The sequence below is a fragment of the Malaclemys terrapin genome, chromosome 4, assembly GCF_027887155.1.
Source record: "Malaclemys terrapin pileata isolate rMalTer1 chromosome 4, rMalTer1.hap1, whole genome shotgun sequence".
Taxonomy (NCBI): Eukaryota; Metazoa; Chordata; order Testudines; family Emydidae; genus Malaclemys; species Malaclemys terrapin.
In genome coordinates this window covers 15,020,649-15,047,853 of record NC_071508.1, presented here as the reverse complement: position 1 = coordinate 15,047,853, position 27,205 = coordinate 15,020,649, and the positions used below count along the sequence as shown (strand labels likewise).

Here is a 27,205-nt window from a genome sequence, read left to right as displayed (position 1 = left end):
AGAAAGAGATCTTGGAGTCACTGTGCATAGTTCTCTGAAAACATCCACTCAGTGTGCAACGGCAGTCAAAAAAGCAAACAGAATGTTGGGAATCATTAAGAAAGGGATAAATAAGAAGACAGAAAATATCATATTGCCTCTGTGTAAATCCATGGAACTCCCACATCTGGAATACTGAGTGCAGATGTGGTTGCCCCATCTCAAAAAAGATATATTGGAATTGGAAAAGGTTCAGAAAAGGGCAACAAAAATGATTAGGGATATGGAACGGCTTCTGTATGAGGAAAGATTAATAAGACTGGGACTTTTCAGCTTGGAAAAGAGACAACTAAGTGGGGGATATGATAGAGATCTATAAAATCATGACAGGCATAGAGAAAGTAAATAAGGAAGTGTTATTTACGCCTTCTCATAACACCAGAACTAGGGGTCACCAAATGAAATTAATAGGCAGCAGGGTTAAAACAAACAAAAGGAAGTATTTTTTCACACAACGCACAGTCAACCTGTGGAACTTGTTGCCAGAGGATGTTGTGAAGGCCAAGACTATAACAGGGTTCCAAAAAGAACTAAATAAGTTCATGGAGGACAGATCCATCAATGGCTATTAGCCAAGATGGACAGGGATGGTGTCCCTAGCCTGTGTTCGCCCAACAGGGGATGGATCACTTGATGATTACCTGTTCTGTTCGTTCCCTCTGGGGCACCTGGCATTGGTCCCTGTCGGAAGACAGGATACTAGGCTAGATGGACCTTTGATCTGGCCCAGTTTGCCCATTCTTATGTTCTTATGGACCATCCTTCCCGTCCAACCTCCCAGGCTGTTTGGGGGGGGGGGGGGGGGATGTGCCACCTTGTGGCTAGGGCTCAGACCTGAGATTCCCATGTGTTTGGATGAGTACACTCTGAAATCCCCATGCACGCTTATTCTTCATCGCAGGATGTTCTGGTTATTTCAGTCCCACCTGCTAACTAGATCTAATCTCCCTTCCGCTCCCATTCCTCTAGCCACACGCACTTCCTCCACCTCACCCCATCTGCTAGTGCAACACAACAGGGTAGTGGTAGCCTTCAAAGTGACCCTCGATTTGAGCAACCTCCGCTTTGAAAAAGTTCTAGTCCCGGCTCAGCCTCTTTCACTGAATGCATAGCCGTGCTCTGGGTTCCCACTCACTTCGGGGTGCTCTTCCCAATTTCCTGCTGCCCTGCCTCTTGTGCAGTCATTTACACCAGTGCCAATGGGTGTAAAACTCTACCATGTTTTCACACTCACTTTGCACTGATGTTCATGACCAGCTATAATGCAGTCGATGTTCTAGGGCCTAGGCAGTCTCCAAACCTCGTCTCTTCCTCTATACCCGATCCTGGCAGTTGTGTTCAAGGAATGTGCTTGCTGTCTGTCCCTAGGGTTGGATTCCTGAGGGCATGAGGAATGGCATGGCCAGTGGAGGGATCCGAGCTCTGCAGTGTGAGCCCTCAGAAACTGCCAGCCTCTATCAATCTAAACTAATCTCTCCAGGCATTCGATCATGCTTGTCACTGTAGTTTCTGAGCATGTTATTGGAATGCTGGCGTTCTCTAGGATACTGTGTAAGATGCATCTGTTCAACCTGGCTTTTTAGCCAGCAGGAGATGTACCGTTGGCTGGGGGAAGAAGGGGCTTGTTAATTTGGTAGAAGATTTATTGTCAGTATGGGGTGGGGGGTGAAAGGCAGGAAGCGGTGTAGTTTGTGGTCATGGGTTGAAATTCTGTGCTGCCCCTCGTGGAGCCAAAGGGCTTTGCAGTCTCTGCTCCCTCAGGATTCTCAGCCACCCCAGGGGGTCAAAATGACCACCAGCATAAATTAGAGCAGCCACAGGGGTGTTCTAATTTATCTCAGCCTCCCAAGAACATCCGAGTCTCTGCAGTGGTATGTGCCAACTCCTTCCCCCATCCCCATTCTGGCAGACCTCCTGTAAGGGGGCCAGTGTAGGGCTGTGCTGGGGGAATTCAGAGCTGAGCCTGCTCAGAAGGAATTCTCCCTTAACCCTTCATGTTACAATGCCAGAGTGACGGATAGGGTTTGGGTAAGGGATGGAATCTGTCCCACAATGGTTATGTGGCTGCCTCTGCTGCTGCTTCTCGACAAGGATAGAACCCTAGACCTCCAGCTCTAAGGCACAGGCCTCTCCTACTTGAGTTTAAAGAGTAACTGCAACAGCTAGTAGCTGTAGTAGGCTGTTATCCTGTGTATTGTCCAGTCATTAGAAGGGGACACCACACACTTATCCCATGTGTTACATAGATTAGCTTCTATTCAGTATGATGCCCATGTCTCCATAGGGATAGCCACCTAATCAACCAGTGCCTTGATTCATTATTTACTTAGCCCTGTAAGCGCAGGCGGTCCTGTACAGTGGATATCTTTGCCAAGCAAATAAGAGCCTCCACTCTGAAAAGCCTCCAACACCAACAATAACGAGTCAATGCTACCTAATAACTGTGAGAATAAAAAATAAATACTGAATCACAAGGCGTGCTGGAATGGAAAGGGGGCTGTTGTGCATAGCGATGGCAAGTTACTTATTGGCAGTTCTCTGGAATATCTGTCTCTTGAATTCCACAGCAGTACGTCAGAGAGTTCTTCTGGGATGAATACAAGAGAGATTCATCTGGCTAATTACAGCCCAACTGTCTGTTGAAATAGTTTCCTGTGAAATATTGAGCAGAGGTATTGCTAGTGCAGCTACTATAGCTTTAGTAAGCAGTTAAGTATCTTGTCATCAGTCCATGTAATTAGCATTCTTGCCTGGATTTAGCTTTGGGTTCTGTCGACAGTTTTAGCCAAGTATTTACTATTTGGCTGTTACAGATCGTTCACATCACTCGGTTTAATCCCGATTTCTTAGCCAAATTCCAATGAGAGCGATTTCATTTTGTCTGCTGGGGCCTAAGTTTCCCGTTGCCATTTCAGTGGGATTCTTCACTTCCTGTCCTAAAGTGCTGTGTGATGCGAATCAGCTGACTCTTTCCATCCCGGGGTGGCTGCCTTTCAGTGGTGGTTGTCATAATTCACTTTGTGCTTTGGGATCCTTTGAGCTCAAAACCATAATATTGGTAATACTCTAATACCTAGCTCTTGTATAGCACTTTTTATCAGTAGACCTCAGAATACTTTACAAAGGAGAGGAGTCATTATCATCTCCATTTTTCACAGTTGGGGAAACTGAGGCACAGGGAAGTGCTGTCACTTGCCCAAGGTCACCAAGCCAGTCAATGGCAGAGCTGGATCTAGAGCCCAGGTCTTCCAAGTCCCAGTGCAGTGCTCCACCCTCTAGCCCACACTGCCAGCCCCTGTAAAAGAGTTGTGTGAATGCACATGGTATTATTGTTTTGCTTCTGTAAAACGGCATTGAAAGGTTTAACATGCTCTGATAGAGCCGATAAACACGTCTATTTCCTTTCGTAGCAGCAGCCAAAACTCATGTAATACAAGAGAAGGCCACTAACAGTCATTATTTTGAAATCCATTCTTGAGGGACTGGGCTCTCTCTGGATCATTAGTGGGGTCTGTTCCTTGTAGTTACTCAAGCGTATGCCACAACTCAGAAGAAACCCAAACAAAAATACCCGTCTCCCCAGTGCAAGAGACTGTAGATGCTATTGCCTTCAGTGACATTGCCAGTCATCTGCAGGTTTCCAGGAGCCAGTGAGAATGCAACCCCAGTGACTTCTTCATCAGCTGATTCCAAAAAGTTTTTGTCAATTCCGCTGTGTGAGGAACACCCGCAGCCACGGTGCCCTGAGGCTAGTCTGTCTTGTTCAGTGGTTCTGTTTTTCCCATAGTAATAGTTCCTTCTGGCTACTCACCTCTTGAACTTGCTGCTCCCAAAGGTTTGAGGGAGTGTCTCCTCTCCACCTTCTTGATCAGAGCAGTGAGGGGAAGGTCTGATGCAAGAAGAGATTAAGCTCTATATTGAAGATACCCTGGCTAGGGAGGTGGAGACTAACGCCAACGTTTCCCAGAATGGCCACTAATCTAGAGCGCTTTGGTTTTTGGATACCAAACTTGAGACACAGGGGACCAGTTTTTCAGAAGTATCCAGCACCCACTTCTGGCCAGGTTGGGTGCAGAGCTCTTTCGAAAACGCGTCCCCTAGTGCCAGATGTTCAGAGTGCTGAGAAGCACCTGCCACACCCACTGACTCCTTCCATCTGCAAGTGCTCAGGACCGTTGCAAAATCAGACCTAAAAGTAGAGACACCCAAAATCAGAGGCTGCCTTTGACAATTTGGCCCTGGGTGCCTCAAATCAAGCACCCAAAGGTGGAAACTTTTGAAAGTTTGGGCTGAAGCTGCTTCGTTGAAGTGAAATGTCTGAAGCTGAAACTCTCTAGAGTTGGGCTTTGACTCAGCCATTGATGCAGCAGTCCTGGATCAACTCCCTAATGTAGACATGATTCCCACCAGTGCGGTGCTGTTTGCAGTGGTGCAATTTACCCTGGCTTGGAACTGGGGTATGCTGCACGGATGTCAGTCACTCGGCACCCTGTGTAAATCATATCTACGCTGGGGGTTGCCCTGGTACAGCTGAAAACCCAGTGCAGAGCCTTAGAAACAGGGCTGAAACCTGACCGCATCAGAGATATTTTGCACCTGCCAGGCAGGACTGATCACGACAGGGTGGTGGCATCTCCGCTTTAATGCAGCTCGTGACCATACAGTACGAAGTAGGATGAATTCTTGTTTCGGGGAAATGGGGGGAGGATGGGGAGAACAATAACCATCCCATAAATTACAGCCTGTGGACATTTTAATGTGAACCTCTTCATCACATGTCAGATCTTGATTTCGTTGGAGGAAGCAGCCAGTGTTACACAGTACACAAAGTCATAAAGATAATGAACACTGAATAGTTCAGGCACATAGCAGGAGAGGTAACTAACAATATCCTTGTGATTTCTTTGCAGCTATTTTTACCCCCTATCCACTTCCTCTCTGAGCAGGTTTATATTTAGTAGCTTATAGCAGCTAACGCTCTGGTAGGTGGCAATGAGAGGAAGAGAGATTCTCAGCACTGGGATGTTGGATTCTGTTAAGTCAATAATTACTTGCATTAATTTTGGGAGTGAGTGGGGGAAGGGGCAGACCTTTTTTCCATTCTCATTTTCACCGTTTCAGATTTAATATCTTTTTATTCCCTGACTCTTCCTTGGTTCTCCAGCTCTGGAATCCAGGCTCCTGCATAGTGCCCCCTTCTGGCCATGGCACAATACAGAATCATAATAGTGAAGGAAAAAGAAAAGGGCTCAGAAGGGATATCAACTATCATGCTTCAGAGTACAAGCCAACCTCTATCTGATTACGGTCAGGAAGAAATTTGCCCATGTCGGCAGATTAACTGCAGGGTTTCTTGCACCTTCATCTGAGCTTGTGGGACTCAGTGCCTGGCACATTTGTCTGAATATCTGATGCTGAACTAGATGGACTCATGGTCTGATCTGGTGTCATACTTCTGCTGTTCCTTTGTCACAGCAGGCCTGGTGGCAGCTGATGCAACAGTCCCTGTGGTTCTTCAGCCTCCAGGAGAAACAGGAGCTTATCCAGGGCCAGGCACCGTTTTCCGTGGAAGGGGTCAGGCACCACAGACGGCACCTGCTGAGTTCCTGCACCATTAGATGTGGAAGGTTGGGCCCATTGCCTGACCAACCAGCCTAACAGTGGCTCTGCAACATCCTGCATTCTATCATGGACCCGTTTCACCTCCTAACAAACGCCCCTATGGCTTGGGTCTCAAAAATCTTCTGTTCTCTGCATCACAAGCTCATCTGCTGTGTCTTCACCGTAATAATAAATTTGCTAGGCTGGGCTAAATAATCAGTCCCTAAAGCCGCTGCTTTATAGGGGCTCCCTGACTGCCCCCTGCTTGTGCATTGGCTTCTGTCCTCCTCACAGGCCTGTCTGCATGGCAAAGGGCCCTACTTGTTTTTGCCAGCTGTCGCTGCGGTGCTAGTCTGGAGCATTGCCGCAGATACACATTCCTTCCGTGCTTCACCAGATCAAACAAGTTCCTGGGCCTTGCGTCTGTGTGGCACTTGACGTAATTCCCCGAGCCACGCCACCTCTGCACCTCCCTCAGCCTCGTTCCCTACTGACGGCAGCGTCACCACTGCCCGGGACCAGATTCCAGAGTGGCTCATTGCTGGCAGCGAAGCAGAACGAGCGTGGAGAGCTTTCCTCCTGCTGCCACTGGGAAAAACAAATAAGCTTGACAAATATGCAGTTGAAGTCCCAGAACAGAGATTCCACTCAGAGCCTGGGATCTGCTCTCTTATATCCTTCCTGAGCAAGGGAGACTTTCTGTCTTGTGGTTAAGGCACTAGACTGGGATTCAGGAGATCAGCTGTCCGTTCCCTGTCCTGCCACAGACTGCCCGTGTGACCTTGGGCAAGTCACTTCATCTCTCTGTGCCATAGTGCTCCAGCTGTGAAATGGGGATAATAATCCTCACCTTCTCCCACCTTTTGTCTGCCTGGTCTATAGACTGTAAGCTCTTCTGTGCACGGGCTGCCTCTCGCGATGGGTATGTCTACACTGCAGTCACGGGGTGTCCATTGAAGCGTGAGTAGATATATCCGAGCTAGCTCGACACAGTGGCAGCGTGCACTCTGCGCAGGGTGTACAAGCCCATCTGGAAGCTGAGTAATTACTCGCACTGTTTAGCCTGCTGCAGCTTCTTGGCTCCCGTACCCCAGCTCACTAGAGTAAAGCTAGCTCTTGGGTATGTCTACTCGAGCTGTAATTGCACCCTGTGATTGCAGCGTCAGCGCACCCTCTGTGTGTATAGAGCACGCAGTTCAAGGGACCTCTGGGCCCCAGCGTGACACACATTCATCAACAACAATTTCAAGCAGCTCTGCCAACGAGAGGTTGAAAGAGGGTCAGAAATTGCTGGGTGTCCACCCTTGATATCAGACCCTTTTAAAATGTCTCACATTGGGTGCCCCAAATCACTAAGGGTCTGTCTACACTGAAATCAGAGGTGCGACTGCGGCATGTGTAGACACACCCCAGCTAGTTTTCCTCTAGCTAGCTCCAGTAACAATAGCAGTGAAACTGCAGCAGCGTGGGCTATCCGCTTGAGTACATGCCCAGGGTCCTGCGTGGGGTTCCACAGCCCATGCCACTTCCTATATTGCCCCGGCTTCACTGCTGTTGGTATCCGAGCTAGCGAGACCAAAGCTAGCTGGGGTGTGTCTACACGTCACACCTGCTGAAGTCACACCTCTGACTGCAGTGTACACATACCCTAAGTCACTTTTGAAGCTCTTGACCAGTCTCTCCAGGGTTGGGCTGAGGTGTCTTGGGATATGTCTACACTGCAGCTGGGAGCAAGTCTCCCAGCCTGGGTAGACAGACTGGTGCTAGCATGCTAACGATAGCAGTGTGGACGTTCTGGCTCAGGCTCTGAAGCCCACCCGACCCCCTATGCTTGAGAGCCTGATCCCCAGCTTGAACCAGTTAGATCTTAGCTCCATTAGCACAAGTCCGTGCAGGCTGGGAGGCGGTGTAGACATATCTTAGACATACCGTAGTGTAGACATACCATAGACTTCGTGGGCTAGTTTGGAGGAGTCTTGCACTATGCTTTTACCTGCTCTGCGAAATGAAGCAAGGACTGTCAGCTTCAAGTGACATCTTTCAGGAGAATTTGAAGCAAAGTAATTGCAGTGTCTGGTGCTGCTAGTGTGTAATCTTCCTGATCACATCATTACGCATAGTAATACTACAGTAATGATATCTGTTGTTCACATAGCACTGTGGATGCCAAAGCGCTTTACATGCTGTGTATTTGGCCCTAGCTACTGAGATGCAATCATCTCTGCAGCACCCAGCAGCAAAATGCAGCAGCTGTTTCACAGCATGCTACATAGTCGTTTAGGACAGGAAGTGAAGAAGAAAACTGCAGTTAGTTCAAAGTGGGTGCAAGGGTGGAAGGAAGAATGTAATTGCCCATATTGGAATTGGGGTTAGAACCTCTTAGGGTCTACACTGGAGATGGAAGGTGTAATGTCCAGCTCATGTAGACATACTCTCGTTAGCTCTGATCCAGGTAATGAAGAGTAGCTGCGCTGCTGTGGGAGGAGTTAGCCACCCAAGTATGTACCTAGCATCTTGGACAGGTACATACTTGGGGCAGCTAGCCCTCACGCTGTTCAAACTTCTGTTTGTAGTACACTAGGTTGGTCAGAGCTAGCGCGAGTATGTTTACACGAGCCAGAAGTTACACCTGCAGCTCGAAGTGTCAACATACCCATAGTCTTTCAAAGAGTCCCATGCCATCACCTGGTCAGGAACCCTGCTTGCTGCCTCAATTGAAAGACAGCTCCTCCTGCTGGGGTGTGGCTGAACATTACTTTGGAGAGAACACCCCCTATTCGAGCACGGATGCAGGTCTGGATTTTCCCAAGAGTTCTCCCATCCGCTGTCTGTCAACTACAGCCCTAGTCATTGCAGCGCAGCATGGGCACGTGGCACAAATGCTTGGTCGCTTCCCCCAGTGCTGCTTTAACAGCATGAGTGAGCGCACACAGCTGGAGTGAGAGACATCGGATCCATTTAGCTCCATGGATGCACATGACATGAATGGCACTGTCTAATGTGCTTAGGTTAGACCTTGCTTAGCTTGTGAGATGGGAGGATAGTAAATATTGGTCACCACTCTGCTGGGGCTTATTAAATAGTAGGGTTAAGAGAACGCCCCCTGCCTCCCCTGTAACCAACCCCCCAAGCCACCCAGTTGTCTGCTGTGATTCTAGATGTGCTCGTGCCGCGATCGACCCTTTGTCTGTAGATGGAGAGGTTTGCCAGGCTGGGGGATGTGGGGAGAAGTGGGGTTGCAGGAAACCTGGTTGAGTGCAGCCTTAGCTCAGGTTAATACCCGGGGTTCCCAGGCGCTGAACTTGAGAGATTGCCTCAGTGTTAGGAGGCTGGGTCTGGGATGCGTGCGCGCTGGGGCGACAGCAGCTGATGACCGTGCAGAATGTTTATATTACTGACAGATGATCTGTTAAGGTTTCAGATGCAAGCGCTTCAACCCAAGTGTGCTGGTTGCCACAGCGACACGATGCATTAACTCCCCGGATGTGGTGTCTGAGCCCATCAGTCTGGAATGTGATCACCATTTGTTTGTGCTGGTATCACAGGGGCGGCCAGGGGAGGGAATGAGCTACCAGCAGACAGCAATACAGCAGACCCCTTCCCGCTTTGAAGGTCTGAAGGGGATTGAGGTCTGGGGCAGAACCCCCTGAAGTAGCATTCAGTGAACTGGGAGCCAGCGGCTGATATGCCCTTTAAGATTCCTTCTGTGCTGCAGGATGAGTGACTTTAAAGGAATGCAGTGCTCCTGAATGCCAGTCCCCTGCCAGGTACAAGGGCCTGGTGGAGGGGCAGCTCATCTGAGCCCAAGATATTCCATCCTTCCCCTTTCAGTCCCCCACTGCCCTCAGCACAGCCACCACCCTCCAGTCAGCATCAGGGCCAGGAGACAAGGCCCAAGGCAGTCAGAGACATAGCACATGGAGGATCTGACTTCAGCCCCTTGTCCCCCAGCCCACTAGGGCAGTGGGGGTGTGATATAGAGAGAGCGATTCTAAGGTAGCAGGACCTTGACATGGCTTTCCCTGCATCTTCCCTCCCCTGCCCCCCATGGACTGGCGGCTGGCAAGACAGACACAGGGCTGAGGCAGTCAGTCCCAGAGCTGCTGCAGGCCCACCCCCTGCAAGGGGACATGCCCGTGAGGGTCAGCATGATCTAGCCACTGGGCAACAGGGAGGGAGCCCAATCAATGGCTTTGCCTGCCAGTGCCTTGTGGCCAGCAGGGGGTAGCTGCCGGGTGCTGCTGAGCCATCGATTATTTCCCGGCTTCTTGTTAAGCAACAGCTGCTACATTTACTCCGCTGCTGTGCAAAAAAAGAAAAGAAAAAATCGCTTCTCTCGCAGTGGGAGGGTGGGTGGAGTGGGCACAGCCAGCTCTGGCTGGAGGCAGGAGGCAGGAGGCAAGCTGTTCCGGGTCAGTGGGATTCTGTCCGGTCATTATGGTGAAAGGGTTAATTGACTGGGCAGCAGCCTTCCCCCTCCTGCCAGCACACCTCATCGCTCCATCGCTTTCCTGCTCGGGGCTGGAAGAGTAGGGGGGCTGCACATGAGGACTGGCAGAGCGGGGTAGGGGTGGCGGTACTGGATGAATGGGGGGCTGCAGGTTGCCACTGAGAGGCATCAGCTGATTTCTGTATGGGGGGAACCCAGGACTGGAATAGTGGGGGGCGCTATGGGTCAGGATTAAAGGGCATTGGCTGATCTCTGTGGGTGGGGACCCCGGGGCTGGAATAGCTGGGGGCTGTCCAGGATTGAGGCGCTTTGGCAGAGCTGTGTGGGGAGTCCAGGACAGACATGGCAGGGGTGGGGCTGCAGATCAGAATTAAGGGGCATTGGCAGAGCTGTGCAGGGACTCTCTCCCTTTACGAGGTTTGGTTTAGGGCACTGCTGTTATCCCGTCAGTTTCAGGAGCCGGGAGCGTTACCCTTTTCCTAAAACTGTCACCCCAGACAATTACTGTAACCAGAAGGCATCTCGTCTGTTTTTAAACACCAAGCGCAGAATGTGAGCCGCTCCTAGGCCAGGCCCGGTCTCCGTTGCTGAGCTAGGGACGGAAGGTGCAGCGCGCAGTGCAGTGGCTTGTAAGCACTGGGAATTAAGACTGCTGCAGCCATGCCCTGCATGTGTTCGTTCAGCCAGCCAGAGAAACAATGAACTTCACTCTTTGTCCCTTGGGGGTTTTCTTCATTTAAGGGTTTTATTCTTTAATCAGATCTGTGGCTAAGAGGATTTCAGTGTCCATAAGGATTGGAATCAGACAAGAGACTGTAAATGAACGGTGAACGCTCAGGGCCTCGCTTCTTCTCTTACATCTCAGGGGTCCCCTCCCAGTCAGAACCTCAGTCCCCTCTTCCCTTGGGAGTTCGCTGGTGCCCCAGAAAGTGTCTTTGGCAAAGGCAGAGCATAGAAACTGGAGAGACGCGGCCTGGAAGCGTAGAGGATTTTCCTGTTCTTCTCTGTGGGAGTTAAATCTTCTTTCTCTTTATTCGTTCAGTCTTTCTTTCTTTCCTTCCTTTTCTCCCCCACTCCATAGCCCTTGCCCTTTCCAGCTAGGACTGGGAGTCTAAGCATGTTGCAGACCAGAGTGAGACTATGTATTTATTTCGATATGCCTGTATTTAGGTGTCTAGAACACAGCCGCTGGGCCCATGTGACAATGAACGACGAAAAGGCAAGCACCGGGGGCCTGTTAGATCACAGTTAACTAATGAAAACACAAGGGGCCTGGTTCCCTGACTTACAGTAAGGCCCCGAATGCTGCTCTCACAACGTAAAGGGGCCTTGAAGCAGGTGGAAGGAATGCCCTGAGAATATCCCGTGTACTGGGGCCTCCCCAGCTAGTTTAGCACTGGCCTGAGGGCTCTATGCTGGCCTCCTCCCAGCACAGAGAACACATGGGGAGCATGGCTGGAGTGCCCTGCATCTAGGGCTATTCTTTGCTTCCCACGGTGAGCATATAACAGAGCAACCCCAAGGCTGCTTTAATTGTACACACTGGGAGCTGGGCAGGCTCCTGCGCAGCCCCAGAATACATGGGGCAAAATTGTGGCCCCATTGAAGCTACTGGTAAAACTCCCATTGATGTCAGTGAGGACAGGCTTCTCCTCTTGAGCTTTGGGTTCAAATTCACCTCAGGCTGTGAATGAAAATGAACCTGGTCCTATTCCAGAGCTTGTGCGTCTCTCAAAGGGATCACACACCTGACAGTCCCTGCTTCGGAGCACGTCATGGTAGGAGGGTTTGCGAGGTCCTGAATGCACTTGTTAGACGCGGGAAAGAGTTTGGAGCCTTTCATCGCTAGGTCAGAGGTTTGAATCCGGTCTAGGTTGGTGTCAATCGAGCGTTGTTACTGTCTGACAACTGTTTGATGATGGGCTACAGTGGAGAGCATTGCTAGGTGTCAAACTGTTCCCTAGTGAAGGGGTGTTCATAGTGCAAGCGATACCTTAGCTGACTCCTTCACTTACTAAGGGGGCCAGGGTGTGACTGAGGTAGGCACGCTGCTGCCACACCAGGGGGTGAGGGGAGGAGAATGGGATATCCTCTGGCACCTATTGCCTGCTTTGTCCAATGTGCGCCATGTACAGCTCCATGGGAATAAACCTGGAAAACAGATCCACTGGGTTCGGGTCATGTCCCCCAGCTATTCCCAGACCCTTCAGACATGGCCTGATTCTGTTCTGCAGCTGTTGAGGGTGAAAGGTAGAACTTGAGCCATCGCTGAAGCTTTAACAGGAGCGTTTCACTGGCCTGCGGTGGTTATTCCCTATGGAATTCTGCTGCTTCGTCTCACATTATTAGACGGGTGCCGCAATCCATCCTAATTACCCTGCTCAGTCACTAGCGGCTTTGCAGCAGAGCTGACGATGCTGAGCACAAGAGGGGGTCTGCTCTTCACTGCTGTGAGGCAGCGGAGAGAAGGGAGGCAGAGACAATCATTCCTTTGGCTTAGCATTGAGGATTCACGCTTAGGCCCCGATCCTGCAATCTGAGCCGTCCAGACAGGCCCCTGCAGCCAGGCCAAGTCCCACTGAAGTCAGTCAGGCTGTGCATGGGCACATGGGTTCGTCCACGAGGATCCATTGATAGGATCAGTGGTTTGGGTCTGACCCAAGGCCTGCTGAGTTCAGTAGAAAGGCTCCTAGTGATTTCAGTGAGCCCTGGATTGGGCTTCTTATTGGTAAACGCATCAGGAGCACAGACTGTATCTCGGGCCTGATTTTCACCAAGCACTCTCAAGTCCAGTCAGTCAGTGCTGCAGGTGCCCGACACCTCTGCAAATCAGGCCCTGTGCGTCTGGCTCCAGCCCCAAGCGGGTGGTCCTGCATGCAATCCAAGCCCTTCAGCCTACTCTCCTTGCTTTCCCCTTCCAGGGCCCTGCCGTCCCGCCGCATCACAGGATAAAATGAACAAGATGAAAAACTTCAAGCGGCGGTTTTCCCTCTCCGTTCCCCGGACGGAGACCATCGAGGAGTCGCTGGCCGAGTTCACGGAGCAGTTCAACCAGCTCAACAACAGGAAGAATGAAGGTGAGAGGCCGGCAGGTTCATTCTGCCAGCCGGGGAAACCGGTCCAGGCTTGGTCAGAATCCCCTCCAGGCACAGTTAGTTGGTGCAGGGTCAGGATTTCTTTCCACTTGACCTTTAACTGTCTCAAATGGGCCCAGAAAAGCAGCACAAATAGTGTGTGCAACCTTGGGCGAGTCCCTGGCCACTCTGTGCCTCAGTTTCCCCATCTGTGAAACGGGGGTAATACCTCCCCAACATTCATTCCTCTATGGGGAGCGCCGTGGGTAGACAGTGCTGTAAAAGGACAAAGCATTGTTATTTTTACATATCATTACACATTAAAGACCACAGCAAAAAGTGGGGGAGCAAGCAGCTATTCTGCTTAAGGCCTGCGCTTCATTAAAGCATGGGGCCCCCTTCTCCCCGCCAGAAATAGTAGCGATTGGCTCTCTGGCAGGCTCAGGCCTTGTTCACATGCAGGGCAGTTCTCCCCCCACAGCAATTGTCTCAAGCTCTCTGCAAACTCAGCCACACACCGCTCCCTTGTTTCACTCCGGTCACATTTACGCCTTTCTCTGCAACCACAACAGCTAGAAACATATTTTAAAACAAAACAAAAAATCAAGTCTGAGACCCTAATGTAATCACCTGGCTCCTCCATCCAGCCATCTGCTCTCTAAGCTAAGTGTAGAAGAGACCCCGCAGCCCGTACTAGAGATGGTTTTCTTTCCTCCTTGTCCCAGCTCCCTGCCCCTCTGCAGTGCCCGCCGCGGCTAACAGATTACGTCAAGCTGCCGGCACTGCACCCCCCTTAGCAAGCAGCCACGCTTGATGCTCAGAAGCAGCCACTGTGCCTGTGTGCTCCCCCCACCCTGGCAAGCTGGGGCTATAATTAGAAACGAGCCTTTAATTACAGGCATGGAAGCTACCGGGATGAAACGGTGCGAGACTAACGAAGTGCTGGGTGCTGACAGCAGCAGCTGGCAGCGCCTTTCTCAGGGGACATCAGCCCTGGGCTCTCTGGCCCTTGGCTCGTTATCGGCGTGCATCAAACCCAGGCTCTGTCATATAACAAGGCGGCTTCCCCGTTCTCTCACTTTAATGAGTCCTGCTTGTGCCTGGCCTCCTCCCCTTCACTTTTCAAACCAAGGTCTGCAGCAGCCCACTTGTTCTGCCCACCCCTGCTGGTCAGTACCTCTACCCGGGTGACCCGAATGGAACAGGAGCGAGGGCAGAGCTGAGTACTCAATTGTCTCCCTTTTATCGGCCATGAGTCTGTCACTTTCTTGGGAATCCCTGAACCAGGCCCAGGGGTGTGTCTCTACCCCCTGTGTGGCAGGAGAACCTAATACCAGGCCCAGGGTGTGTCTCTACTCCCTGTGTGGCAGGAGAACCTAGTACCAGGCCCAGGACTGTGTCTCTACCCCCTGTGTGGCAGGAGAACCTAGTACCAGGCCCAGGGCTGTATCTCTACCACCTGTGTGGCAGGAGAACCTAGTACCAGGCCCAGGGCTGTGTCTCTACCCCCTATGTGGCAGGAGAACCTAGTACCAGGCCCAGGGTGTGTCTCTACTCCCTATGTGGCAGGAGAACCTAGTACCAGGCCCAGGGCTGTGTCTCTACCCCCTGTGTAGCAGGAGAACCTAGTACCAGGCCCAGGGCTGTGTCTCTACCCCCTGTGTGGCAGGAGAACCTAGTACCAGGCCCAGGGCTGTGTCTCTACCACCTGTGTGGCAGGAGAACCTAGTACCAGGCCCAGGGATATGTTTCTGCCTTTCTAAGAAACAGAAGCCCCCAGTACCAGGCCATGTCTGTATTTCCTTCCCCCTGTTGGAGGCAGAAGAACCTGGCTACAGTTTGCTCCCCATAGTATGTGGTAAATTCCTCATCTTGCAGCCTGTGCCCTTCCCATGCGGTACAGCCCAGACATGGTGCCCATCTCCACTGTCCCCAGTTCTGCGTCATTCCATCGGCGTCATTCCCTCGCTCCCATACAGCCCGCTCCTTCTGGCCCGAGATCTCTTGATTAAGTTTCTCACAGATTGTAAACAAGCCTGTGAAGTCACCTCTGCGCTGCCCTTAATCTCCTTCCCCTGAAAGCTGCGGATGTTATTTATTAAGAAGCCTGACAGCCGCATTTGTCCGACGTGTCTCTTCAGCCCTCTGCGGATGGCATTTAATAAACCCCTTGCCGCTGGGAGCTCCCTGCCCACAGTATTGCGCCATCCGGCATTGGCAGGGGCAGGCTCAGCAGGGGAATGCCGCGTACAGATGCACCAACCTGTCTAGCACTGTGTGGGCTTGATCCACAGCCCACTGATGGCAGAGGGCATCTTCCTACAGATTTCAACGGTCTTTGGATCAGGGAGGGGGCCATGGTTACTGCAGGTTGGGGTTCAGCAGGAAAGGGATTGGTTTGCTTTTTTCTGGAAGGGAATCGAGCCGGGTTCATTCCCCAAGTTCATCTCTCTCGGGGGAGACTGGGAAGCTCGTGGGCGCTAATAGAACTGGCTGCATGCAACTGCACCATTGGCAAAGGCCTCGGTCTGACCCTGTTTTACAACCCTGGATGCGCTAAGCCTTCGGTGAGGTCGTTCTCATTACCCCGATTCTACAGATGGAGAAATTGCAGCACAGGACGGAGCAGGGACTTGCCTACAGTCACGCAGCCAGTCAGTGGCAGAGTTGGGACCAGAACCCCGAAATCCTGATGTTGGGTCTTGGGCTTCAGCCACTCCCCCAAGCTTCCCCCTGTGCGGGCCAGGCCCAACCATTACCGGATGTGTCCTTTCGATACTGTCGCGTATGGTGCAGTTTAAATATTCCTACTGCTCACGTTTCTGAACGAGTCTCCTGGGCTCTCTCTGCCCGTTCTGCGTGGCAGGCTTGAAAACAGGGCTTGTTGGCATCTCCTCAGGTGAACATGTGTCCAAGGATAACACGTGCAGGGAATCAAATTTCATGCGCCATGGAGAGAGCTAATCATTGCAGGGATCAGGAAATCATTTTCCTTTCATCACACTGCGGAGTTGGCCGGGGGAATTATTTAATTATTTTCCCCAGCCTCGGCCGCTGCTGACAGCAGGTTATTGGAACTGATTAGACTCAGAGGCAGAGGTAGAATTGCAAATTCTGTAGGGGTGGCGGGGGGCCAATAACCTGTCCCTTAACCAAGGCATGCTGCAGCCTAAAGGGGGGATATTACCATCTCGACACTGGCGTTTTCCTTTATTATGAGCCGTATCACTTATCAATTGACCCAAGCTCTGAGACTCGGCGCCCCAGGTCTTGTATTGCAGTGTAGACATATCCAGAGAGTTTAAAGCCAGAAGAGACCACAAGATCATCTGCTCTGACCTCCTTTATAGCAGACCACCACCTGGCACCTGCCCACTAACTCAACAACCGAAGAGCGACCCACGTATTGCAGCCCGCAGGGGACTAGGGCTTACAGGTGGATCCCCCACTGCTGCAGCAGTGGGAGCACTAGTGTAGACAGGCTGCTAACAGCTTTGCCTCCCTATTGTCTGGACCAGCCCTGAGCAAGGTTAGGCGACTTGGGCCTGATTTTTAAAAGGACTCAGCACGCTGGCTGCGAGTTAGATGCTGAGCTCTAGTGAAAATCCAGCATCATAAGGAAAGTGGTGGGAGTGCTGAGTACTTGGCAATCTGCCCTGGATTTAGGGGTCTAAATGAGCGCCCAATTGTTTGGAAAATCCAGCCCCCACTGTGGGTGCTAAGTACTGGGAAGTCTGGCCCTGAGCTCTTTGGGAAACCTGGCCCTAGGGAGGTTAAAAACACCCATGCTCTGGCTACGTGAGCTCTCTCCCTCTCCAGCTACTTACCCTTGGGAGTGAATCCCCCAGTGGGATTTTGTTTGACATGCTTTGTTTCAGGATCAAACTTCCCAGATTGCAGCCTCTGCCTGTGCTTCCTTGCCCAGCCCGGCTGTGTCTGTGCTGGCAGCAGGATGGGTAAGAGCTGGAAAATTTCATTTAAATGGTGACTGCCACCATTTGCCTCCACTCCCTGGGGACACTCCCTGCCACTCTGCAAATACCTCTCAATTGCAGTCACATAGGAGGAAAGCTGGAATGAGGATCTGTTCACTCTTCAACCCTGATGGCTAGCAAATGTTTCACGGCCGAGCTACGTACTTCTAGTGTACCATGATATTTAGGCTGCTGTGCATCGGTGGATGCCAGAATTTAATGTCTGGAGACCTGCTTCGCCATCCAGGGAAGTCACAGTGATGTACAAAGCCACCAGCGTCCATTCATTGCATCGTCATATTGCAATGCCCTCTCATATTGATATAAGCAGGAGTTGGATTGGTGAGCCAGTTCCTGGTCCTGGTCACTGCCAACTTGTGCTCCAGAATCTAAGCCTTCAATTAAAAAAACATAGTCTGTAGCCCTTATGGTTCTGAAGATAATCTTCAAATGGTGGATGGAGGGTAGGCTGAGAAGGTGATGTAGGGTGACCAGATAGCAAGTGTGAAAAATTGGGTCAAGGTGTGGGAGGTAATAGGAGCCCATATAAAACAAAGCCCCAAATATCAGGAATGTCCCTATAAAATCGGGACATCTGGTCACCCTAAGGTGATGTCTGAGTGGGTCTGCAGATAGCCTGAAACAATAGCTTGGAGTAAAAACAACGAGGAGTCCTTGTGGCACCTTAGAGACTAACACATTTATTTGGGCATAAGCGTTCGTGGGCTAAAACCCACTTCATCAGATGAAAGGAATGGAAAATACAGTAGCAGGTATATATACACAGTACATGAAAAGATGGGAGTTGCCTTACCAAGTGCGGGGGGATCAGTGCTAACGAGACAATTCAATTCAAGTAGGCTATTCTCAACAATGGTTTGAACTGGTCCTGTTCACCTCAATGGGATGTTAATTCTGAAGCCTAATGGTGGCTGCCAGCCTTGGTAACTATTTCATTTTGTGCAAGGAAAGAGTGGGATGATCGTACTGAGAGTTCAGTGCAGTCTGCTGTGAGTAGCATTTCGTTCAGGTGTTCCTGGTGTGCGGAAGTTGGATTCTGGGAGGAGCTGAAAGAGTATCACCACCTATTTTTCCCCCAGTCTGATGCAACATCACAACATGGTGTTGTGAAAACCTCTTGCCCCCTCTTCTCTTCTTGGGTGCTGGCTGGCGTGTAGGGAGATTACCCTGCTGGACAGCCTTCTCTTCCCTGGGGCAGGGGTATATGATGGGAAATGAATCCAGATAGCTCCTGCAGCACCTGGGCTGGACTTCAGTCCCTGGCCCCACCTGCACTGGGGGGCCTGATTCCCCATTGTCCTGCACCTGATGTAGTCAGGTACCCCAGTGCAAAATGAGTGTAACAGACTAGCAGGCTTTACCCCACATTGCATTGTAAATGGAAACACAAGGTATAACGCAGGACGGAATCAGGCCCGGGTTTTTACTGGGCACAAATCACGCCACACAATCGTGGTTAGCGCAGCGCAGCTACCCGCATGGCCGAGAGCCTCGTCATTCTGGTTGCAAATCCAGAGTCGCTCCTGATTTGCAGTGGCATTCATCAGAGGCAAACCAGGTCTTTGCTTTGCCTCGCCTCCCAAGGAACAATGTATTGAGGGTGGAAAGAGGCCGAATGATCCAAGCTCTGAGTGGGGCTCAGCCTTGCAAGTTTAATGGAGATTTAAGAGGAGAGTTCACACTTAGCGAGGTAATTAAAAGTTGTAACTCAAGCAAGCAGTAGAGGGTTTTGGCCCCTTTCCCTGGGAGATCAAAGCTTGTTTTGGCAGAGGCGGTGTTTAAATGTATTTATAAAAAGAGAGAGAGAGAGAGAGAGAGACTCGTCTAAGGCAGCTGCAGTGTCTGCCGCCTCGCTTTAACTTGCTTTGATATCCTAGGCAGCCTCATTATTCTCCGGATGTCGGGGCCTGCTGTAATCCACATGAAAAGCAGAGCGGAATCAAACAGGCCATGGCGTTTGCTCACCCAGAGCCTGACATCATCTCCAACCAACACCCAGGCAGGGCGGCGAGCACGCAAATGCCCAGCAGGCAAATGCTGCCTCCTGCTGGAGCATCCCCTTTCCCTCTGCCTGCAATTCGCTCCCACGCCACGCATGCACCTCAGGGTGGAGGTGCTAGGGAGTGGCTGCGTGCATGTGACCCGCTTTGACTAGCACAGGGGCATTTGGAGAGGGCCAGATTCCATCCTTCATTGCGGGGTCTGCAGGCTGAGATTCAGAGCCAGGACTTCACACTCGGCTCAATCCATGGCAGATCCCTCGCTGATGTCAGTGGGAGGTTTGCACAGAGAGCAAGGGGGGAATGCAGCCTTTATGAAGTAACTGCATTTTAAAGGATGCTGTCCTTTGCTGTCACATGCAGCCCCTCCCCATGAGAAAATCTGCTCCCTTTTAGGCCAATGCTCCTGCAATCTGCTCTCTTCCTTCCCCATCCTCTTTTCTCTCTTTCTCTCCCTCTTCCCCTGTCTCTATGAGTCTTCTCCGCTATTCCTTTTCCATATTCTTCCCTGCTGTAATTCACACCTCTCCAGGAGTTTCCCACCCTCCCACCTGCTTTCTCATTCCTTCTGCTGAATGACCAGCCAGGGAATAGTTCCTGTTGACATTGTAGTGAGCTTTAGAGTTGCCGCTCTAGTGAAATCAATGGGGATCTGGGCGGCTCATGCGCCAGAGAGCTATTGTATCAGGTGTCTGCAGACACAGGCGGACTTCAGTGTGTCACGTTACACTTGCTTCTCATTTGGACTGTTTTATTCTCAACCATGGGGGATAGAAACTTACCCTGATCCTGGAGAACCTGAATATGTCACCCAGGCCACATAAATACATTGCACTGGTCAGGTCCGATATGTTTAATATCCCTGCCCCGGTGGCTGCCCCAGGGACTCTAAATGTATGTCTACTTTGCAGAAAAGCACCCAGGGCTGGCCCATGTCAGCTGACTCGTGCACTGCAGTGTACGTGGTCGGGCTGGAGCCTGAGCTCTGGGCTTAAACCCGAGCCCAAACGTCTACGCTGCATCAGCTGACACAGGCCAGCCACGGGTGTTTTACTGCAGCATAGACAGACCCTGACAAATGTGATCTGCCGTTTGCTGACCGAAGCAGGAGTTCTCTTTTAGCTGAAACAGTAGGGCCCAGGTGTTCAGAGCCCAGGCCCGAGCCCGGCTGATGACCTGTGGTGTCTCTGTGGCCAGGTGCCCGCTTACCCAGGCATGCGTTCGTGCAGATCCTACAACACAGCTGGGTTAAGGCAGCATCCTGGCCCTACATTCTGAATGCAACAATGATCTGGCTGCTTCCTTCTGGGACAGGCCCCCTCACTTGCAAGGACTCGGGTGTGGGATGGAAACCAAGTCCCTCTGGGTGGGCTTGGGAGGAAGGGTCTCTTAGTACCTTCATCCCCCTGAGTATACTTATGCAAACCAGCACCGCTTCAGGTGCTTCCACACCTCATGGTGGGTTCTGATCAGGAATCCTTCCCATAGATAGAGGCCATACAAGAGCCAAGCATCCCTTGAACCTTTGGGCATCCTTATTACACCAGTGGCAATGTCAGGGAACCACATTTTCCCCTAGCCATCCTCTCTTCGGGTCGTTCATCTGCTGCATCTCATCCAGGAGATGGGCTAGTGAAGCCAGCCTTGGCTGTCCCCCGCTCTGATCAGTGCCCTGCGAATGTAGCTCTCTTGCTGATCCCCAGCAGTGAACTCACCCACAGCTGTCCAAGTAGATTGAAGTCAATGCAGTGAAATCCACGTTAGCAATAGCAGAGGGCTGTTTCTGTGCAGCTCTCGGCTAATGGAAGTGGCGTCTCAGCAGGAGGATGGCTGAGGGTCGTGCCCTGGGCGACTGAGCCGAGTGTATTTTGGTCAGAAACTCCCCTGCTGACATTTAGCCTTCTCCTGCTGAGTTATTATGTATGAGTGGACACTGTTACTTTGAGTGTTACATCCCCTGTGGATTCAGCAGTTAGTAGGGTTAATATAGAGGGTCCGAAACTAGAACCCCAGATCTGAACTCCCCCCTGTTCCTTCAAACTTTGGCCATGGTCAGAATCGAAACCTGGATCTAGAGCCTAACTTCTAATGTTGGGTCGTTTGGATCTGGAGTGCTAGTTTGGCCCATTCTAGTGCTAGGAGCAAGCCACATGTTCAGATCAGGAAGGGGGTTTGGGAAAAGCCCCATTGGGTTTGGGCCCAACTCTGTATCTGTGAACTGCAGATTGCTACATGTTAAGGCCAGAAGGGACTGTTTTGATTATCTAGCCTGACCTCCTGCATAATACAGACCAGAGAATTTTACCTGGTAATTCCTGTGTCTAGACCAGTAACTTGTGGTTGAAGTAGGGCATCTCTTTTAGCAAGGCATTCAGTCTCAATGTAGACTCCAAACACATCCCTTGGTACAGAGACCTCCTTGGCAGGTAAAGCTTCCCTGCCATGCAGCACAAGGGAGAGAGAGAAAGCCCTCACTCTCCTTACGCTGCAGCAGCATAGTGGTTGTGGACCTGTTCCATCTGCATTACAAAATGCTTGCCAGGCAAATGCTTTCCAACGACCTCTGTTGACAAGACACTCTCCCTGCAAAGGGCTCTCAGCCTGGAGCAGCTAGCTGCCTTCAGCCTGTGGAGACACAGGGAGCCGTTCAGTGGAACCCTGGCCCCTGCAGAAACATTTGTGATTCAGTTCCACTTGGCACCATGCTAGAGGGCCTCTGTGGTGACATGCGGCCCCCAATAGCAGTGACAGCAGCAAGAAGATATTAAGGGGAGTTAGGGCATCTTTGTATGGCAGGACACTTTCCGGACACTCCTAGTTCCCCAGGCTGACAGGGGAGGGATCTTGTGGCTGATACACCATGGCAGTTCATGAGATGTCTCCCTGACTCATGCTGCAAACAACCAGTGGAGCTCCCAGGGAAGGGAGCAGCTTGCCAGTGCCTGTTCTTGATGTATGGCATTTTCCTAATGTTGTGGTGCTCTGTGCTCTTAGGGGACATGTCCCTTCATCCCTCCCCCCATAGCACTGACCCTGGTGTTTGTAGCATCAACAATTTATCCTGTGCAGAGGGTAAATTGCAGTGTAATAATAATCAGTATTAATGGTGAGCCCAGGCCGAAACCCCAGATCTCAACATGAGGGTGTTTGGAATCTGAACCCTGGTGTGAAATTCACAAATGGCTCTTAAGGATAACTGTCGGAGGGCGGTAGATCCCTGCATAGAAACGCAGAGCTCTTCTGCTGATTCACACTAGCAGCCAGACCCGGTGGGTCCTACTAGCTTCAGCTGAGGAATACAAAAATCTTGGAGTGTCTCTCTCATAAAGCAGAGAGAACTAGGGAAGGGACAGAGGCCCTGCAGGGAAAAAAAAACAAAGGAAGGGCTAAACTCAGGAGGAAGCTTAGGCTGAGGGATGTGCTTTGTTCTTAAGAATAAAGGAAACCCCCAAGAAAGCAGGGTGAGCTTGGGACGCGGTCATTTTTATTTATTTATTTATTTATTACAACTATTGTTGAAACCAACCCTTGAGCCTATTCCAGAGTGATGTAACTAAGCCCCATCCACAAAGGCTGTAATAGTGGCCAAGGCAGCACATCTGGGCCCAGGGAAATGTTGTCAAGGAGGTTGATTGATGGATCTGTTTAATTGGTTTTATGCTGCTGTCCATCCCTGTAGTATCTGGGCGCCTGCCAGGTAAAATCAGTAGCAGTAGTGAAGTCCCTGGTGGCAGCAGTCACCTGTCACCACTCTCTGAGTTATGCTGCCCAAGAACAGTTGGCGCCACTGTTCCTGCCATGTCACATAGACAGGTTAGCAGTATGTTGTGTTCCACTGTGTGAAAGGTTGCGGAGAGGTCCATGACCACAAGAAGGTTGTCTTCTAGTGCCACCAGAACTGTCTCTGCTGTGCTCTGGCCCCTGACGGGGAGACATCTAGGTTCGTGGCTGACGTTGCATGCTGTTGGAGTTTGATGATTACTATTTTGCGTAGGAATGGGAGGTGGGCGATGGGACAGTAGTTGGAGAGAACTTCGGGGTCATGTGATGGCTTCTTGAGGATTGGGCCAACTATGGCATTTTTCTCGAGGTTTGGGAGGTTTGTGTCTCTGAAGGAGACCCTGACTGTTTGCATTAGTAGTGGGCACAGTTGTTCTTCACTAGCTTTTACCAGCCAGGAGGGGCATGGGTGTATTTCACAGGCTGTCGCTGTAATATTTTCCTGGGCTGAAATTTCCTTAAATTGCTAGAGAGCCTGGGCTGGGCTGCACGGCTGCTGGAGGAGTTCAAGAACCGGGTCAGAAAGGAAGCTGTGTCTGTGAAGCAGGCATTTAAGCCTGAACAGCAGTTCCTCCATTTCTGGCCTCTTCGTTCCTCTTGATCTGTTAAAATGCCAAGCTTACTTGCAGCTCTTTCTTGCTAAATGTGACAGTCCCTGTGGCTGGGGCTGGCTTGTGCACCCATTACTCACGCTGGTGAGAAGTTACTGTTGTTAATTGTATGACAGTAGCATCTAGGGACCCGAACTGAGGTCAGGGACCCATTGTGCTAGGGGCTGTACATGCACGTAGTGAGAGACAGCCGCTGCCCCAAAGACAGTAAACTCCAAATAGACAAAGCTAGAGGGGATGCAGAGGCCCAGAGAGGGAACTGGTCACACAGCAGGTCAAGGGCAGAGCAGGGAACAGAACCCCTGGTATCTGTCCCATCAACTCTCTGTCACCTAATGTGCAGACCTTTCTTGCCCTCTCTTCTCCCTCTCTTAGTTTCCTCGGCGACTGAGTTCTGTATCTCTGACTGGCTTGTGTGAAAGGCTGTCTGTGCCAAAGGCAGTCGCCTTGTGTTGTATCCATGCAGTCACCATGGAGGGGCCCGAAGACATTGTCATGTGTCTGCTGAAAGTCTTTTGTAAGGGAGTCAAATTTCTTCCACTAATCCTCACAGGAGGGTTTGACTCCTCTTTAAATAGCCAAACTTCATTCAGAAACATCTAATTAGCAGAGGCCTTGTTTTGAATGGCTCGCTTGGAAATAATGCCCCTGCGAATTTGGAGAATCCATCTCATAGGGATTCGGGTGACCTGTGTTGAACTCGTTAAACGTTTTACTGAGACAGGGTCTGGGTCCCTGCGCTCCAGAGCTTCCTAGCAACCAGACGTTAATTACAGACCGAGGAGGAATTAAGTGCAAGCCTAAAACTGGAGTCCTGAGGGAGCTTTGTGGCTTATTTTGTTCTGATTTCCTGCTCCTTTCATGGCGCCTGAGACTTGATGATGCTTCAGACTTGTAATCCCAAGAGAAGAGTTATTATTCGGAATCTCTTCAGCCTTCAAAAGAGCTGTTGCGTTTTAGGACCATTTCCCAGGACTACGTAATCTGCTCAGATGTAACGGGCTGGGGCAGGGGAGCTTGTACCTTCCTCTGGAGTCTGCTGGTTTTAGGGTGCAGTAAAGGGCGCTCTGTCTGCCCTCCTTTAATCCCATAGACCCTTTGCTCAGAATCGTTCAGGTCCCTGGGAGTGAATAATGATGGTGATACTGTTTGTGACATGAGCTGAAGCTACTCAGTGCCGGAGAGAGAGCGCCTTGCTCGTGGTGAAGAGTAGGCCCCATTGAAGCAGGTGGTGCCCCATGTAGGGTGCTAAGTAGTGTTGCCTACAGCATAAAGCACTGGACTGGGACTCAGGAGACCACAGTTCTATTCCCAGCTCTGCCAGTGGCCTGCTGCTGCAGGACCTCGGACAAGTCACTTCATCTCCCAGGGCCTCAGTTCTCCTCATCTGTACAATGGGAGTAAAGCACTAGCAATTAGTAGTGAAAGGCTATCACAGCCTGCCCCTGAGACTGCAAGCAGGGAGCAGTCTTTTCAATCCATGTGTATACAGTGCCTAGCACAGTGGAGCCCAGCTCCCTGCCTGGGGCCCCTAGGCACCACCTCAGTCATAATAGCAGAAGTGCTATAGGTAGTAGAAAATCCTTAGCACTGATATTCACTTTGCAAACACACATGAGCTCCTGCAAGCTCCCCCGGGGGCGAAGCAGCGCTGGAAGGGAAACCTGAGCTGCAGAGAGGTGAAGGGACTTGCCGAAGGCCACAGATTGGTTCGGTGTTAGGGCAGGGATCAGTGTCAAGGAGCCCCCTTGCTCCCCATCCTGTTCTCAGACTCAACCGTGGTATGTGATTGTCCCATGCATTGATTAATAGTGGCCAGTCTATCCACTCAGTCTCTGCTTCCTCTCTCATCAGACCTGGCACAAGGGCACCTGCAGCTGGGCCACCTGGGCAGGGGTTTCCGGGCAGAGCCAACCTCCATTTCCCCCTCGGAGGTGGAACGCCAGTCCCCGACAACTGTGCGCTACCGAAGGAACAACCAGCGCCGCTTCTCCATGGAGGCAAGTACTGAGCGGGGTGAGGAGGAGGTGCATGGAGGAGGAGCTCCTGTGGTTCTCATAGATGGGAGGCAATTGTCTAGGACGTGGGGTGGGGGGCATGGGGAGTATGTAGGCTGTCAGGCACTGCTCCCTGAATGCCTGTTTAAGGTTCTCAGCTATGTCGGGTGCTTTAGACACTAACTCTGTGCTGGCCCTGTCTGCAGGATGTCAGCAAGCGGCTCTCCCTGCCTGTGGACATCCGTCTGCCCCCGGAGTTCCTGCAGAAGCTGCAGATGGACAATCCAGAGTTCCCCAAGACCTTCAGCAGGATGTCTCGACGGGCTTCCCTCGTGAGTCACACAGCTCAGGGGGTCTGGGTCTAGGGGGAATTGTGTCAGGCTCATGACACTATGCACATATGCCACTGCTCACAGCTGTGTGTTTAAATCCCCATGCATTCACGTGTGCAAATTCCCATGTGAATGCCCATCCACCCACGTTCCCACACATGCACATCTCCGCCTGCCCACATGTACACACTGATGCAAGTAAATCGCTATTGCACACAACTACGAGTGTAAACCATCTCACACTCGTGCCTACACTTGCGTAAATCCTCACCATGCACATGCTCGCACCTATGTGTGCAAATCCCATGTCCATGTGCAGTGCAAATCCCCACCTGTCTGCGTGCATACTGCTACGGGTGCAAATCCCCTGCTGCACATGTGCCCGCACCCAGCCGTGTAACTCCCCACACCTGCCCCTCACATTCAGACACTCCCACGTGCCCACACTAAGGTTTGATTCTTTGAAAGGATGGGGACTGAAAACCACTTGACGTTTAAGAAGCACCTGCTGGCGGCCGCCGCTCCTAGTTAAAATACGAACGCCGATAAATAATGAATTAGTCTTCGTACTAATTTCAGAGTTTCACTTTCTGTTTAGCACAGCATCAGCATGCACAACGGCGACACCACAGCACCTTATTTACGAATATGCCAGCGTGCTTCCCAGGCACCAGAAACACTCTGTGTTGCCCAGTCACTGCGTCCGAGGCCTTGGCAAGCCTTTGACAGACATCTAGCCCCAAGTGGGAAGAATGGTGTAAGCTGATGTACTGACAGCGCACGCCGACCTGTGCAGTCTCTTGTGTCTATTGAATAACATATACCTGGGTGAAGCGAGTGTTCCATAAATATTCATAATCCTGTCAATGAATAATGCGTGTTTCTGTAACACTCTCCACGTGGCGGTATGCTGTTCGTAGGCTTTCAGATCATGTCCAGCCTCCCTCACCTTCCAACAGTCACGTTATTATCTCCATCAACTGTGCAAAATAGACTGATGTAGTTGCTCCTGCGGGAGATGGATTGTTCAGGGGAGTGGGAGTGGTGCTACTGACACTATTGACCTCACAAGTCGCTAGTTCAAATCCATCTCGTGTCAGCAGCTAGACTGTAAGTTTCCCTCCTCTGTGTTTTGGTGGCTTGTGTGAAATGAATGGGTGGGATAGGCGCTGATTGGAAAATGCGGCGGGGAGGGGAGTGATGGCAGAGAGGCCAGAGAGACTGACCTGCGTTCTGTATAGGTTGGTTTCTCCAGGTTCCCACTTACAAGGGGGATTGTGTCCCTGCTGCAGCCCATGGAATTCCTGCTCCGTGGATAAACAGTCT

At 51.2% G+C, this 27,205-nt stretch overlaps 1 protein-coding gene across 1 annotated transcript in view; it reads left to right on the top strand.

The window, feature by feature from the left end:
* CDK18 (cyclin dependent kinase 18) overlaps window positions 1–27,205 on the top strand; it is a 70,708-nt gene that overhangs the window by 27,127 nt on the left and 16,376 nt on the right. Inside the window, exons 2-4 of the mRNA XM_054027234.1 lie at window positions 13,012–13,167; window positions 25,405–25,550; window positions 25,754–25,879. Coding sequence (XP_053883209.1) covers window positions 13,044–13,167; window positions 25,405–25,550; window positions 25,754–25,879 — 396 coding nt within the window. The 5' untranslated portion in view covers window positions 13,012–13,043. The remainder of the gene's footprint in view (window positions 1–13,011; window positions 13,168–25,404; window positions 25,551–25,753; window positions 25,880–27,205) is intronic.